The sequence below is a fragment of the Leptinotarsa decemlineata genome, unplaced genomic scaffold (assembly GCF_025532065.1).
Source record: "Leptinotarsa decemlineata unplaced genomic scaffold, Ldec_3_MD MMD2_tig00026294_RagTag_RagTag, whole genome shotgun sequence".
NCBI classification, from domain to species: Eukaryota; Metazoa; Arthropoda; class Insecta; order Coleoptera; family Chrysomelidae; genus Leptinotarsa; species Leptinotarsa decemlineata.
Window position 1 is genome coordinate 7,440,150 of NW_027412674.1, and position 16,753 is coordinate 7,456,902.

The 16,753-nt window shown below is 32.2% G+C and overlaps 1 protein-coding gene and 1 long non-coding RNA gene across 2 annotated transcripts in view; one reads left to right on the forward strand and one right to left on the reverse strand.

The window, feature by feature from the left end:
- Window positions 1-16,753, reverse strand: part of sens (senseless) — a 79,935-nt gene that overhangs the window by 28,618 nt on the left and 34,564 nt on the right. The window contains exon 5 of the mRNA XM_074180266.1: window positions 1,981-2,131. Coding sequence (XP_074036367.1) covers window positions 1,981-2,131 — 151 coding nt within the window. The remainder of the gene's footprint in view (window positions 1-1,980; window positions 2,132-16,753) is intronic.
- On the forward strand, window positions 1,501-16,212 carry LOC141484826 (uncharacterized). The gene is made up of 3 exons (XR_012466825.1): window positions 1,501-1,680; window positions 5,104-5,644; window positions 14,653-16,212. It is a non-coding gene; the product is annotated as an uncharacterized lncRNA (long non-coding RNA).

A 16,753-nucleotide genomic window follows, 5' to 3' on the forward strand; every position in this document is an offset into this window, starting at 1 on the left:
TATTTTACGTAGTCGATCACTTTTAAAGCTGAGGCCGTATTTTTGTTTTGTCTTGTCTTTGGGTTAAGTGAAATTCATACTTGTGAACATAGTTTTGTTTGACATAATTTTATCAAAGATCATTATTTTAGTTATAAACTGATGCGATGAAAATGTGAATGCTCCTTTCCATTCTTGCAACATCAGGTGAACATTTTGCTCTAGGCTGATAAAAATACGAATTATTAGAAAAAAGTACGAAAAGTGAACTAAAGCAACTAGCTGAAACCATCTGTTGAAATCTATTGAAGTGTGTTCTTTCTGCTGTCAGCTGTCAGCTGTCACCCCTTACAAATGGTAACCCTCAGAAATATAAACTTGTGATGAGCTGAGTATTGACGAGGTCTTACTTTTTAACGTGCGATTCCTAAGATGAGTTGGACGATACGTAGAGAATAACCATCGTTCGGCCATAGGGCTCAAACAACAGTTCCACATAATGGTATAATAAAAAAGTAGAATGTACCAATCACGGAAACCCAACCATCCAAATTGTACACCGACTGAATCATGGATATTGCTAGCATTCGATAATGGGGTTCTTGTAAAGAATTTTCAGTTCAAGTGATTTCAGTAAAATATAATTCATCAATATTTCAACTTACAGAATGTCATAAATTGATTTGGATGATATTTGACGACATTATATGCTAATCGACTTTTGGAAGTGATAAATATTCCTTTCTTTTGATGAGAAACTCTTTACTGAATTATTCAATGAAGATTTCAGTAGGCGTGAAATTTTAGAATACTATTATTCATGCATTCATTTGTTACTGTCAATAAAATCTTATTTATTGAAAGTAACAGTTTTTATTGTTCGGTTTTCATCTATCGTTGCCCGTCTTGATGATGATGAATTGAGAACTGGAGGTTGAGTCGTCAAAAGTCAATCTGGTGTTGAAAAAATAAATATTCAGGAGTACATTTCTATAGAAAAGGTCTTTACTGTTAAGATTTATGCTTCATCTGAGACATTACATGGTAAAGTCGAAGTAACCTGTATTGTGAATAGTTAAAGCTATCTGCATCTCAAAGGCCAAACAAACCAATACATAGAATGCCACAGCTAACTAGTCCACGTGGACTGAAGAATTGGCGGTTCGTATTGGATAATTTTTACTAACCAAGTGTCATGATTGGCTGAATAGTTATAACATTGAATTTGAAGTCATGTTACTGTGACGAATAGAATGTAGGAATGAGTATCGCTGTTGTTTCGTCAGTGTTCAGTTCAGGAACTGATCGCGATTTGAGTGTTGAAATTCGATATTGGTGCAGTTATAATTAATACTTAAAATTTTTGTTATCTGTTCAAAATGTGGCGTCCTTGAACAAATATGAATATCTGAATATGAATATCTATTTATTGATCCTTTAGGTAACAAACAGAGCAATACAGATAGGATAAGTGATGATAAGTAATGATAAGTAATGATGAAGTACTAATAGTAATAACGAGTGTGATAACAACGCAGACTTTTTCCAGTGTAGTGATTCCAATAGCGATGGTGAACAATGTGAAAAAGAGATATATAACAAATCATTCATTGAGGGAGGTTATGTTCTTCATTTGAGGTGAATCATTGCAATTGAGTTCTGTTTTAACCCCAAGTATTAGAACAATTTCGATCGTTCAAGGTAATTCTTCGGGAAGTATTTCTTATAACGAACAATTTCCTAAGTCTTTCATACCAACTAATGATATATCATTCACCTGAAACACGTATATCCCAAAACTTCACAATATATGTAAGATTACATTACATTATTCATTATTCAGAACACTTAAGGTCGTTTCAGCATTTACATGTTGAATATTTGAGTTCTAAATAACTCGTTCAGATAGAATCCATCAATAATTCGATGAAATTTAAACTTTGTTGGCGTAGTTGGTAATTTATTCGACGATGATTATGGGGAGAACTTGAAAAGACTTACCGGTATGAATATAGGTGTGTTTCTTCATGTCAGATTTCTGATGAAACCTTTTTCCACAATACTGACAGGGGTAAGGCCTCGTATCCGAATGAATGAGTAGGTGGGTGGAGAGGGTGGAGGAACGTTTGAAAGATTTTCCGCACTGCTGACACTGAAACAATAATATGCATGCAAAACCATTTTTCATCGAGACGAAAATATCATGTGAACAGAGCTGAAAAAGGTACTTACAATGTTTTTGAGGTTGAGACGTCATTATTTTATAAAAAATCGTGAAGAATGAGAAAAATATTGAAATTATGTGTACATACATAAGTAGTTTAAATGTAACAAGAGTCCAATAATTAAAATTTTCATGAAGAGTCAGAAAAGGATAAAACTATTATTATATTTATGAATAATTGATTTTTGAATTTGAGGACGCATAATGACAGGAATGACATGACATTTGAAAACACTTTCTGTGCTTGCCAACCGTGATGCCAACTTTCATCCTAACCAGGATTGCCAATTTTGTTTTATAATGCAATTTTATGTTTTTTGAAATATGATAGAAATTGAATAGTAGCAGGGGAGCCCACGATGCAAAATGGGGATGTACTCGAGCATCATTGAGACATATTAGGTTGCAAAGCTTAGATGATAAGAAGAAAAAATGTTATATAATATATACTTTTTCATCGGTGGGGGAAGCGACTATAGATTTTTAAATATGTAAAAAAATACTGTTGCATGGACATACTCGAGCGCGTCAGATATTAATAGCATCAATGTCCTACGTATTTTTAATAATGATCGTATGTTAATCTGATCGTTTGCATCATGTGGGTGGTTGTACGTAATGGTTAAAAGTTAAAAGAAAAACATTAATCGAGCGCGTCAGATTTTCTAGCGGAGTGTTAAGTGCAACAAAAAAAGCTCTCATTCAATAATCTGACGATTTCGATCTGACGCAAACTCGTGGTCATTATGATACTGTGCAAAGCAAAAAAAATTCGCCCTTTTGAAATACTCAAGCGCTTCAGATTAGGATATATATGGTTCATCTTTATGTTTTAGACGTGCTGTCTCATAATCTGACGATTATCTAGAGGGATTCACCTAATCTGACAAAAACAATATTTTTGAATTTTTTTTTAAATTCATTGAGCTCAATTAATTGAAAAGCTCAGGAAATAGCATGCAAATAAATAAGTGTATGTTTTTTAAGTAGAATGCTTGTATTTATAAGAAAATAATTTTAATAAAATGCTCAAAAAATTTGTATTTTTCATTATCAATTAAATAATTGATGCACGAAAGAGAAATGAAACTTTCTATGTTTTTAACCACTTTCATTTGTAACTGACGTTACTGAAGTTTCGTCTTATAAATAAAGACATTTTCAAACTTATATATTGTATAAGTTTCAAAACGTGCTTATATATTGTATGAGTTTGAAAATGTCCTTGTAGGACGAAACTGCGTTAACGTTAGTTACAAATTGAAGTGGTAAAAATATAGAAAGTTTAATTTCTCTTTTCTTCATTATGATTTCCTACCACGTAGTGACGGCTACATCCATCAATTAATTGATTAATTAATAATCATCTTCATCACGAACGAGTCTCTGTGATCAGCTGTGATGGCGGCATGGCAACAGAATTCAGAGTGGGGACGGAGTGAGAGAGAAACAGATATAGAAAAAGTGAATAGAGAATAGAGGAATAGAAACTCGGAAAGGGAAATATAGATATCACACAGCTGCACGCATTAAACTTCATCGACGAATTTTTGTTATTTCGGCTTGAGGAAATCGTCAGCTTATATATTTTTCGTTATCTTTGAATTATTTCCTTCAAAATGAAAAAAAAGTTAGCTACGCTCTAGAATGTCGAAATGATATTATTTTCTTACAACTTTACTGCCCTTCCGTTTCTTTACGTCACTCTCATATTGTCAGATTACTGGAATATACACTTTTCAGCAGGTAATTAACTCACCCTACCTTAATCTGACGCGCTCGAGAATTTCTGATGATTAATTTTTTTTTTAGTAATCTGATCCTTTGTCTCCCACAGGCGGCCTTATATATGGGGCTCATATTTGGTTTAGGTACTTAACCGGGTACAAGGTATCCCCCTGTATATTAAACTGCCGCGCTTTAGTAAATCCCCGCTTGGGCTCCCCTATTATAGAGAGAAAATAGTAAGAAGTGGTTAGATTTGTTTTTGAATTCTTGAAACATTGAAAATTCCTATTTGTTAATAAAAGGAAGGAATATATTTCAGGAAAACTAAGTTGATACAAAAAAATGTGGGAATCTTTCAAAAGAAAGGATGGAAGTAATCAATTTGAAAATAAGTAACTCTATATACATGAATGTGTAGATCATGCAAAGAAGTAACTTTCATACACAAACTGGAAGAAAGTCCTTCTGAAACAGCTACTTTCATATAAACAAAATATAACCCCTTCAATTCGAATATTTCACTTAGATGATTGAAATCAATTTTTTAATTATCAATACGTTTTTATCAGCTTCACCTGTATGTATGTATGTATGGATGTTTGTTTGTTTGTAACTCTCAAGCTCGGGATCTGTATTTGACAGAATGATCGGGATTATTGCTTGATCTATTCGCGGGCAGATGGCGCTGTAAGTAACCTCTTTGATATATCGGTGATATACCATTGAAGATATTTGTTCCATGTTTGGAAATAATATCTTTGCTATATTTGTTCGACTTATGAACTATTTATTTTGTAAAATTCATATTACATATAGGATAGATAAAATAACTTTCGTTTAATTTCTACAAAGTTTTTTGTTTGTTACGACCGATTTCGATTTATTAAACTATTCTTAAGTGAACTGATGCAGTTTTGAGTCAGTTTATTCGAGAATGGTTCAATAAACATAAACCGGTTGGAACACATAAAAAATCATGGTAAAAGGTAAAAGTTATTTTCTCTATCCTATATATCTTCACTATATAACAGTCTTTCATATATAATAATTTTGGATTGGAATGCCATACCGTCTCTAATATTCCATGCAGTCTCCAATTTGGATGATTTTCTGCTAATTCAAGAAGGCCTTGACAGGTTTAAGGAAAAAATAATAATGATATATTTTTTTAGGACAAAACACAAGCACTACAGAAAAATCCTCAAGGCGCTCTGAGAGCGGAGCCTATACAAAAGTAGCGAAGACAATATGGATCCCTGGGGAACACCAGCGGTTATGGTGAAAGTATTCGAGAGATATCCATCGACAGCCACTTGCAGGGAACGTTCTTTCAGGGAGCTGAAGAGTCATACACAGAAATGATTGCGTTATTCCAAATATGGGTTACATACGATAGACGGTCGCCTGTTGATCTTTGTTTCCGAAAGCCATATTGATGATCGCTCAAGATGTTTACGAGTTTCTCCATGATTTTTGATATCACCGATAGCAAAGCGACTGGTCTATAGTTATTTGGAAGATTTCTCTTGCCCTTTTTGTTAATAGGCTGAACGCAACCAATTGACCAATTGGACAATTGGTTCAATTGGAATTGGCCACGATCGGAAGACCGTGGGCTCGATTCCCGCCTTGACCAGATATTTTTCTTGAGAGAATTTATCTCGTTGAAGCTGGAATGATTCTGCAACCGTGTTAGGAATCACACGTTAAAAGGTAAGATCTCGTTAGTCCTTAGCTCGCACAAGTTTCTCGTACAAGAAACGATATTGACACTATAGTAAATTGGCTTGATGATAGTTTACTGACAATAAATATTGATAAAACATTTCATTTTGTAGTAACAGTCATGGCTTTCCTAATGCGCAAAGCATCAATATTCATGTAACTAGTAGAAATAAGAACATAACTTTGGAGAAAACCAGTTCAGTAAAATATCTTGGAATACACATAGACCATAATCTCAATTGGAAAAACATAGAATATCTTTGTGAAAGATTCAGAGCCCTTTTGTATGTTTTTCTAACGCTAAAAAATATACTGAGTATCAATGATTTGCGCAGTACATATTTTTCGTTGGTTCAGTCACTCTTAATGTATGGAAATCTAGGATGGTGTGGGGTCTATAGTACAACTGTACAACCACTTATGGTACTACAGAAACGATTTCTCAAAATTATCTAAAATTTAAATTTTCGATTCCCATCGGCACAATTATTCCATTATTGCGATCTGATGAGTTTGAAATATCTTTATTTTGAATAGATATTATTATTTATATCTCACAATAGAAATGAGTTCAAAAATCATCAACATGGATGTGAAACCCGACTCAAAGCGAGTAACCTAGATATAGCGAAAATGAACAAAGCTATTGGACAAAGATCAATTACATACATTGGCCCCAAATTATTCAATCTTGCTTCAGATCGTATAAAAACGGAATATGTGTTTAAGTTTTTCAAAATTTCAGTGATCAAATGGTTCAAAAATGAAAATATAACATTTTTCTAAACAAATTCTACTGAATTAATGTCTCAGTTTTCATATAAATTTATCATCCCTTCATCATTTCAATACTTCTAATTCAAGTCGAATTTGTATTTTATATTGTAACAATCATATTTTTATACGTTTACACATTTGAATTTTTACGTTTTATAAGTTTTACATTATGTACACGTTTAGAGATTTTATATTCAATGTGTCTTTTTTGTAGTATACTAAGAATATTATTCACTACTTTTTAGGAAAAGTTAATATCGACATTGTAAATACTATTTACAAACATAGGCACTAAAAAGTTTTTGCCCGAGTAACTCAATATATTTCGACCATCTTCAAAGGAAAGTATTCGATATTGATGTTTCGCAGACAAGTTTTCCAAAAACTTAGGTGAATCATCAATATCAATAATAAGACTCGTTTTGGCAAACCTTTCCTTATATTTATATTAATCGCCAATTTTCTCTATTGTATGCTTTTATAAGATTTTAAAACAGATTTTTTTTTAAAACAGAAGAAGCAAAAATCCCTTTGTTATAAACCCAAACCTTACCAAATGCTATCGTTGAAGCTTAAAACCGTAAAAATAAATTTATGAAACAAAAGTTATTCTTTTCTATGGTTTCATATAACGAAGAACTATTAACGATTCAATAAATTTTTCAGTTCGAATGAACTGAAATGCACATTAAAAAACGTTTATCTCATGATTACTTACGCTGTTGTACTACCGTCACAGCAAATCCTGCTCAAATCAATGAAATATATCAAGCTTCAGTCAAAGACTGTCAATTCAATATTAACTGAAACGAGCATGAACACAAATGCAGAAACATACTTTTTTCTTTTATTTATGGATAATGCAGAGGACGGTAATTACAGTGGACATAATTGATTCTTGTAGGTAAAGACAATCGTAATCAATACTAAGTAGTTTGAGACATCAAAGTTTATGAAATATAGAGAATGTTAAATGCGAAGAAATATATGCTTAGATTTAATGAGTACCATTTTCCGATTAAATTCATGTGCATTATTTATTGAGACATTAGTCCAAGAAATGGCTCGATCATTACTGGTCTCTGACTATGATTTAGAGTGATGTAGATTTAATATCGTAAACTTTGGTCTTTTCGAAGTTTACTTCAACTTTACGTTCATTATTTATGGTTTCGAAATGCTTCTTAGGGAAAGACAGTAGGGATTTGTATATCTATTTTCATTCGGACTTGATTCACTTTGTGTAGATATAGTGATTGTCAAAACCGCTGCACAGATCGATACTAATAGTAGCTTCTATAAATAGGTCCATAAAACACATCGTCTTTTTCTTTATATATATATATACATATATTGAAAGGTCAAATTTAGTTGACTGGTTATTATATAACTATAAACTATTTTTGAGTTGGGTATTTCAGTCAATATCTGCGGGCTATGGAAACACTATTTTTTTGTTATTCAAGCTTTCGGAAATATATTTTTTCCTTTATCAAGAATATCTATAAAATAAAGATCATGCGAATATTATACAGTAATAGATATGTTACAAAAACTCACCAAAGTTAGTATCAAATATATTTAAATTTAACAATCAATATTATAAACAAATTTTTGGTACACCTATGGGTTCTACTTTATCTCCAATTCTTTGCAATTTTGTACTAGATGACCTTCTGACTGAAATTTTAAATAAAATTGAATATAATATCCCCCTCCTTAAACGATATGTTGATGATATATTCTTAGCACTCCCTTCAGATCTGATCGAAAACACTCTTGACTTTTTCAGGTCTTTCAATCCACATCTTCAATTTACTTGTGAAAAAGAAGTTAATGATTTTTTACCTTTTCTTGACATGAAACCCAACCAGCAAAGTTGTTTTATAATTCCATGGTGTGGCAACAGTTTTATTCAATTAGTATTTTATAATTACTTTCAAAATGCTAATTGATTATATTAGATGATCGGTGAACACAAAACAGTTGTTGGCAATATAAGTGTTTTATAAATTTAGTATAGAAACGTTTATGAAATAAACGGAAATTATCACAGAAACGTTGTTGCAACTAACTTATAACACTTATTTTCCTATAGAAGTAAATTGTTATGTAGCAGTTTTATAACACTTTTCTGCGAAATTTTTATGATAGTTATAAAACTATTTCAAGCTTATTTTATAACTGTTTCTTGTAGCTTTAATGAAATTATTTTATTGGAATGCTTTCAGATACTATTTTATTTTCATAACCATATTGTTACTTCAATGATAATTTTCCAACTATTTTATACTATGATTCCATAGTATATAACTTATAAAATCAAATTGCTTTTGCTAATATATATTTGCTGCCACCAAGAATAAAATGCAGCATTTACGAACATCCAGCTGACATCGATTCCTAGTCACAGCTTTGAAATATTCTTCAAAATTTTAGTTATGTTTAGTAAAAATATTTTTGTTTAGTTATTCAAGTGGGACACCATCGATATCGTGGTGGAAATCAGTTCTTTAGCAACTTATGAATATTTGATTTTTATTGAGTATAAGTACCCCATAAGTAAATTCAATAGTTTTAATTCATCCTTAATTTTAGACACTATGATATGCATATATATGTGTATATATATATATATATATATATATATATATATATATATATATATATATATATATATATATATATCCCAAATATATAAATAAAAAAGAATAATAACTCAATGGCGGCCATTTTGAACATTTATTGGGGGGTATATTATAGTTTTAGATTTAGTTCGAGGAGCTTCAAATAGACGAAGAAATGACTTGGTGTTCCGTAAAAAATCTTTCTGGAAGCTTTGAGTCGCCCTGTATATTGGAAATACTAAAAAAACACTTTAAACTATCCCACCTAACCTAGTGCTGCAATTTTTTTGCGAAAAACAGGAAAAGGTTATTATAATGGTTAAAACCCGTCGTTTAGCCTTTATAATCGATGAAAGAAACTTTTTAGCCAAAACATCCCGACAGATAATATTTATCTGATACCAATTTATTTTATAGAACGACGCCATTTTAAATGATAGCGATCCGGGATACTGAAATTAGATGAGTTGAAAATATTTACAGCTGAAAAGTACATAAATATCATAACATCATATTATTTAGAATGAAGTGAATTAAATTTGTGACTAGAAAATGAATACAGAGTGAATTTTTGTATAATTAATAATTTTACCGAAAACATTTATAAATGAGAGGCGCGCTTAAATTTTGCTAATAATAGGTTAAATATTTGTCAATAAAATTTCATTTGCAGTAAAAATATCAATCTTCGAAACACAAACAATGTCTTCAACAGTTTTATGAGTGCAAAAGTGAAATTTTAAGATGGCTTCAACCTTTCTATTTCTTAGTTTTCAGTTGGTGACATATCAATTATATTTTCCTGGTGTCCAATACAAAATTACTTCTTGCGTCTTCAAAAAACATTTTTAACACTTTTCTACTTCATTGTTATCGTTTTTGGCTGTATTATATTTCATAAAGCTTACTTGGAACTACTAAAAAACTCTTATAAAACTGTCTTCTGATTATTTTATAAGTATCGCTTGAATATGTTGCAGAAGAGCAGTAAGGGAAATCTTTTCAAAACTACTTTTTAACAGGGTTAGACAAATTTTATAGTAACTGCCAAAATGTTTATAAAACTGTTTTGTAGTGTTTGTAAAAGGCCTTACAAAATTTCGATAATAACTTTAATGTTTTATAAAACGGTGCCAATTTCATATTTATAACAGTTTTATAAATACATTTAAAACATTTCTGGGAAAAATGTAGTTTTATAATTTGTTTCTCCGAAACGTTTCCGCAACTATTATAAAATACGAAATTGCTAGTTGGGAAGTCATCAAGTTTGAAGGCAACATTCTTGATACTACGTGGCACAGAAAATCTATATGTAGCAATAGGTTCATTAGTTATTTTTCACAGCAACCTTCAAGGATGAAAACCAACTTAATTTTATCTCTTAAAGAGAGTCACCAGATTGTCCCATCCGGATTTTGTTAAAAATGATTTACAATTTTCAAAAAGAATTCTAATAGAAAATTCATATCGTCCTAAAATTTTCAATAAATATTAATTGAACTGACCCAAATTCAATCTTAATTCAAGTTATCCAAATTTATCTACCCTAACCTCACGTACTATTAGGTATGAAATTTCCGAAACAGATAATCCTTCTTCTAATGAGAATAATCAAATTATATATAATTATTTTATAAGATTTATTCCAAATTCAACCCCTAAATTACTTAATATAATTCGTGACATAAAAAGTATTAGAATTTCTACCAAGATTTATAAAACAATTTCAACTCTGTATTCTGAAATCGACACCCCTCTCAGCAATAAAGAAAAATCTAATGTTATATATAATACTCCATGTTCTTCTTGTAATTCAATTTACATTGGTGAGATCAGTCGTAATCTATCTGGAAGAATCACTTCACATAAAAGTGACTGCAGACTAAACAAACGTTCCTGTGGACTAGCTGAACATGTTATCTCTTCAGATCATGTTATGGATATCAGAATACTAAAATTTCAACAGTTGAAAATAATAAATTCAAAAGGCTTTTTCTAGAAATGGTTCACATAAGTGCACATAATAATAATTAAAACAAAAAATCAGAAATATAAAATTACTAATAATTTTACTAATATTACTTATAATTTTTCACTTACTCACTAATTTTTATCACTGTATGTGTAAATATTATAATAATAATCGCATTTAAATAAATAAACATCCTCAACAAAATTGCAAGTCTAAACATCCATTTATATCTTGATATTATTTAAACGCACAATTTTGTAGCATTCCTGATGATGGAAACAATGTATTAAATTTCCGAAAGCTTGGAAAAACTTTAAAGAGTACTCATTCAATTGCTGAAAAGCCCCACTATTGACTAGTTCCATTCCTAACTAGTCAGCAACGTCTACCCATTCCTCAACATTTGTATGCTGGTAATACAATATGAAAGTAATATAAAAGGGCTCTACTTACTGTTAGTGAGGATGGCCGTGTCGAAAAGAATGTTACATCAAACAATTGAAACATGTCAGTACAATGAAACAAGTCTCTACATTAAAAGATGCTGACTTCTCACTGATAATCTGTTTGAAATCTTGTTTTTCCGTTAATCAGCTGTCGCCCCCATAAGAACGACAACTCTCATAAGTTGAGAAGCTGAGGATTAACGAGGTCTTACCTTTCAACGTGTGATTACTAATTAATGCATTAATTAACTAACAATCGTAATTTGTTTAAAAATTATGGATTACCGGTAAAAGCCATGTGGTTGAAGAACAAAGACAGAGACAACAAACAATTGACAATGACATGTGTCATGTGATTCAATTTGAAAAGGTGTGTTTGTTTGTCTATGTTAAAACTATGGAATAAAAGAGAACTGTTATGGTGCAAGTGTGATCAGTTACATATGCTGTTATATAAGGACAATTATATCATCTTGAAGCAATTTATGGAGTAATATACAGGGGGTTGCATTTGAAAAAATGAACTTTCGACTACTTTTATGCATGAATTGAGAGTACTGATGTACTTAATTTCAATTAAGGCTATGTTTTGGACCATATTTAGCACAATTTATTTTTTTATCTCTAAAACAGATAGAGATAGGTATAGGACATTATTAACAAAAAAGTTTTAAAATACTAGAGCAATTCCAAAAATGTATTAATATACGGGGTGTTCCATTTAAAAAATATAATTGCTAGGACTTTTTGATAGAAGTGGCAAGGCCGCAATGCTGAAAATATTTTAGATCGATAGAACAGGTAGGAAAATGTGAGAGGTGAAATTTTCAGAAAAATCATGCTTTGCCTTTTCCAGAAACGTCTAACCTACCATCGACCGTGAGTCACGCTGTATACATTATTCCAAAGTTTTATATTGGCCAAACCGGATGAACTCTGTCAAAAAGAATAAAAGAGAAAAGAAGTAGCAAACCATTTGAATTATTTCCCTATACTGAATTCAGTTTGCAATGGGAAAATTGTAACCTGATTACTTACTGAAGAAGCTTAAAACATTATCTACGATTAACAGCTTTACTACAAGGAACAGTTCAATTCTAGTCATCCTCAAACACAAATCTTCCATCTTCACCCGCTGCTTCTCGTATAATGCACCCAAATATTTTAATCAACTACCCTACGAATTTCGATCATACACCATCGTAAACTTTAAAAAAAACTGAATAATTATTTATCTCATTAGCCTCTTGCCCGTTCCCGACCTTGGCATTTCTAAAATGAAATTTCTAAAGTAAAGCAATAACTAAAATTTTTTGATATTGTTAACTCGACTTGTGTTCATATTATTTATCTATAGTTTCTCCCAGGTTGAGTTGAAAAACAGTCTTGGCTGATACACCGCCTATTCACCATATACTGGAAGTTTTTTTTCTTTGTTTTTGTTATTGTTCCTGTATTCTGTTTTATTTTATTTTTGTCTATTCCATTTGTATTTTTATGGTGAATAAAGACGTATTATTATTATTATTATTATTATTTTTTTTTTCCACCGTACTGTGCGCTGGTCAGGCCCTATCCCCCGAAGCCCCGATACATTCGGGAGTGCGCGCCAGCATAATCAACCAATGACCACTCCCCACACCGTGGGGTAAGTGATCATTGGGTCCGAGAATCATGTGCCCTGAGCAAACGCAGTGAGCCAAGAATGACAGCCTTCTGCATCTGTGCGGCTAAGATTTCTGCCTTAGTGCGGCAAGCCGGTATGATTTTGAGATTCGAGAGTAGAGAAGACATCATTCCACCAAGGACTCCAATAATCAGAACGACCATCTTGACAGAGTGATCTGGATAGAGTCTGCGGAGTTCGAAGAGAAAATCTCGATATTTTATCCGTTTTTCCTCCTCTTTTCTGACGATATTCGTCTCGCCAGGAGCTGAAAACTCCACGACAAATATCATTTTGGTCTGGTGGTCGAGAAGGACTACATCAGGCTTATTAGCTTGTATGAGCCTGAGGGTGGGGAACGAATAGTTCCAATAAATTCGGCACTTCTCGTTCCCCACAACGGATTCAATATCCCCCGGAGCGTAGGGCAACACCGTATTATTATTATTATTATTATTATTATTATGGGAAATGGGAAAAATGTTTCAGGTAAAACTTGTATTCATTATTATCCAGTTCAATGATTTGTTCGTAGAAAGAAAATGAATCCATCAGGTAGAAATTCGTCAGGAAGTAATAAGTACTTTGACCCCTGAAGATAGTATTGAACAACGAAACACGAAAAACGGTGTTGTATACTGTCATATTAAAGTATTTTTTTTCGAATTATGTAAAAATCATTAGGATTAGAAGTACCATAAAAGCACGACACACAATTTGTTTAGCCAGTACTGTGACACCTGAAGACTCCGGAGCTCTTTTTGTGGAAAATATTTCCTCGATTCGACTACAAAATTGTTTTTACTTTCAACATCAATTAATTATTAATTAATATTAATTGGAGTGAAATATGATGGAGATTATCATAATTACTTTCAAATTCATTGAATCCAGAGAAAGTTTTGTCAATGGCAAAATTAGACAGTGGAAATATTGTCGTAAAATGCAATTGGATCTAGTAGACTACTACAGTAGCCTGCGTATACACTGAGAAAAATTTCACAATTACGTCAATAAAACAATTCAATACATTTTTCTCTACTTCGTAATGTGCTTAACCAGACTTATGATTATTCCAACGACCGACTGTATCACTTGGAAAAGTATATACCGAAATATAACGACTCGGAAAGGGTTTGTGAAACTACCAATTCAGTTCCCAGTAGTTACTTACCCCGAATCACGTCATTACACAGGATTTTTTATTACTAACAATAAATAGCCAGGCTTCAGTACAATTCCGATGAATGATTGAGGCCGCATAATATGAAAAGTAAATAAAACAGTATTGATGAGGGAGTGGGAAGTTACATCGTCCGACTATCTATATAATTACTAACAATATTGTGATCGATTTTATGCTTATATTTCCAAACGAGACGAATGTTTCAAACACGAATAAAAAAATCTAAATGAAAGCAATCACTCTAGATCCATATTTATATAATAACCATTCAATTTCACATCGTGAAGTATTGATGAAAATAATTATTTTTCTTTTTCAGGTGTAATTATAGACTGAAATAAAAAGAGACGGTGAATTAGGAACATCTCGTGAGAAAATTCTAACGGGACAAGGAGTTTTTAATTGCATCTAACAAATTATTCAAGGAAATGATGCGATTCTTGTCGTCGATTTAATTGTTCCACAATTACTGAAAACCTATTTGTTTTCTTCGCTGTCGAAGTGGAAACCACTACCAATTTTGTCACGATATCAACGCTCTAAAATCGACCCATTGTCTTTATCAAAATTAATAATTATTTAATGAATGTTAATGATTCAGATTGAAAGGAAAAAAAAACTTTCACGTGAATCGGATTCATATCTGTTATGCTTTTCCTTAGAGATATTATTACAAGTATTTTCTGAGGTTCAGTAGTTCGTGAATACGACGTAACTCCACAAACTGATGAAAGCAAATTTATGTGGCTATTGCTTTGATCAATCTAACCTTTTAATGAACAGTTGCTTTCATTTTTGAAATTTACCAATAGTGAAAGCTCCATGTTACGATATTAGGTCAATAATGTTGATCAACGGAATTGCCAAATACTCATCTTTGTTCAGCTATCTCTCTTTGACGTACTGAGAGCAAGTTATCCAAATAAGAGCTCCTTCTGATTAAATGAAAACGATTCAGTCTTCGTTTAGTCAAATATGTGTTTTATCACGCATTGTTTTGATGACGCATATGTATTCTTTAATAGTCCCGACTATTAGGTGGGCGAAAAATTCGTGAGCTCACACACAGATGGCGCTACTAGTATTGAAAAATGTTTTTCGATTGCTCCTAACCTTCAAAAGTCACGTGCACAAATTTCACAGCTGTCGGATTATTAGTTTGTGGGATAGATCATTTTGAGTAGAGCAACTTTTGTTACTTTGAAAATGGAAATGAAGGAATGGAATTTCGTGTATTAATAATGGATTGCTTTTTGGCGAGGTGGTTTGATAAATTCAAAGATGAAATGAACACCGAACACGTTGCACAAAGTTAACGCGATAAAAAGGCTGTTACCGACGAAAACATTGAAGAAGTCCACAAAATAATTATGGATGACCGCAAAGTGAAGTTCATCGAGATAGCTGAGGCTTTGAAGATATCAAAAGAATGTGCTGAACATATAGTGCATGAATATTTGAGTATGCACTATTTGAAGAAAAAGATAGTGATGTTTCATCAAGACAGTGCATCGTGTCACTAATCAATGAAAACACTGGCAAGTTTGCACGAATTGGGCTTGAAATTGCTTCCGCATCCACCGTATTGTCCAGATTTAGCCCTCAGCGACTTTTCTCTGTTCTCAGACCCCAAGAGAATGTTCGCTGGGAAGAAATTCAGCGCCCATGAAGAAGTAAGTAAACGTCGAAACTGAGGCCTATTTTGAAGCTAAAGACGAATCGTACTATAAAAATGGAATCGAAAAATTGTATGATAGCTATAATCGTTGTATCGTCCTCGAAGGCAACTATATTGAATAGAAAAATGAAATTTTATGAAAAAAATGTTTTCTCTCTGTTAGCCTAAATTAGGCTAATCGCTGTTATATGTATCTGAATAGGATTCGTCCATGACCATACTTATAACAAAAGTCGGTGAGAATTGCAAATCAAGCTGTTATCGTCCAGGAGATTCCTAGCACGGGTTCTGCGATAGGTACTTATTGAACGCGTAGGTATATATAACACACTTGTTCAAACCGTATCATACAAGTTACACAACCCAGAGCGGGGACCGAACTCGCATTCGTAGTAGCGGTGATTTCTTGAGAGAAATTCACGAGGGTTGCTTTTTTTTTTACAAATGGCCATCGGATGGCGCTACTGGAATATGGCATCATATTCGTAAAATTCGCTTTTTTTCCTATAATAGTGGCAGCTCAAAATTAATAATCTTGATAATAATACGTTTGCTATCCATGAAAAAAACAATTGATTAGCACCTCTCACAAAAAAAATAAATGACTTCAATTGGTGCAGTCATGGATGAATTAAAATTAAAAAAAATGGAAATTAATGGAAAAATCAGTTTAACTGAAGGTAACTCGTAGAAAATGAGCGATACAGTGAAAAAAAATGAAAGAGGAGAGAAAAAGGAAAAA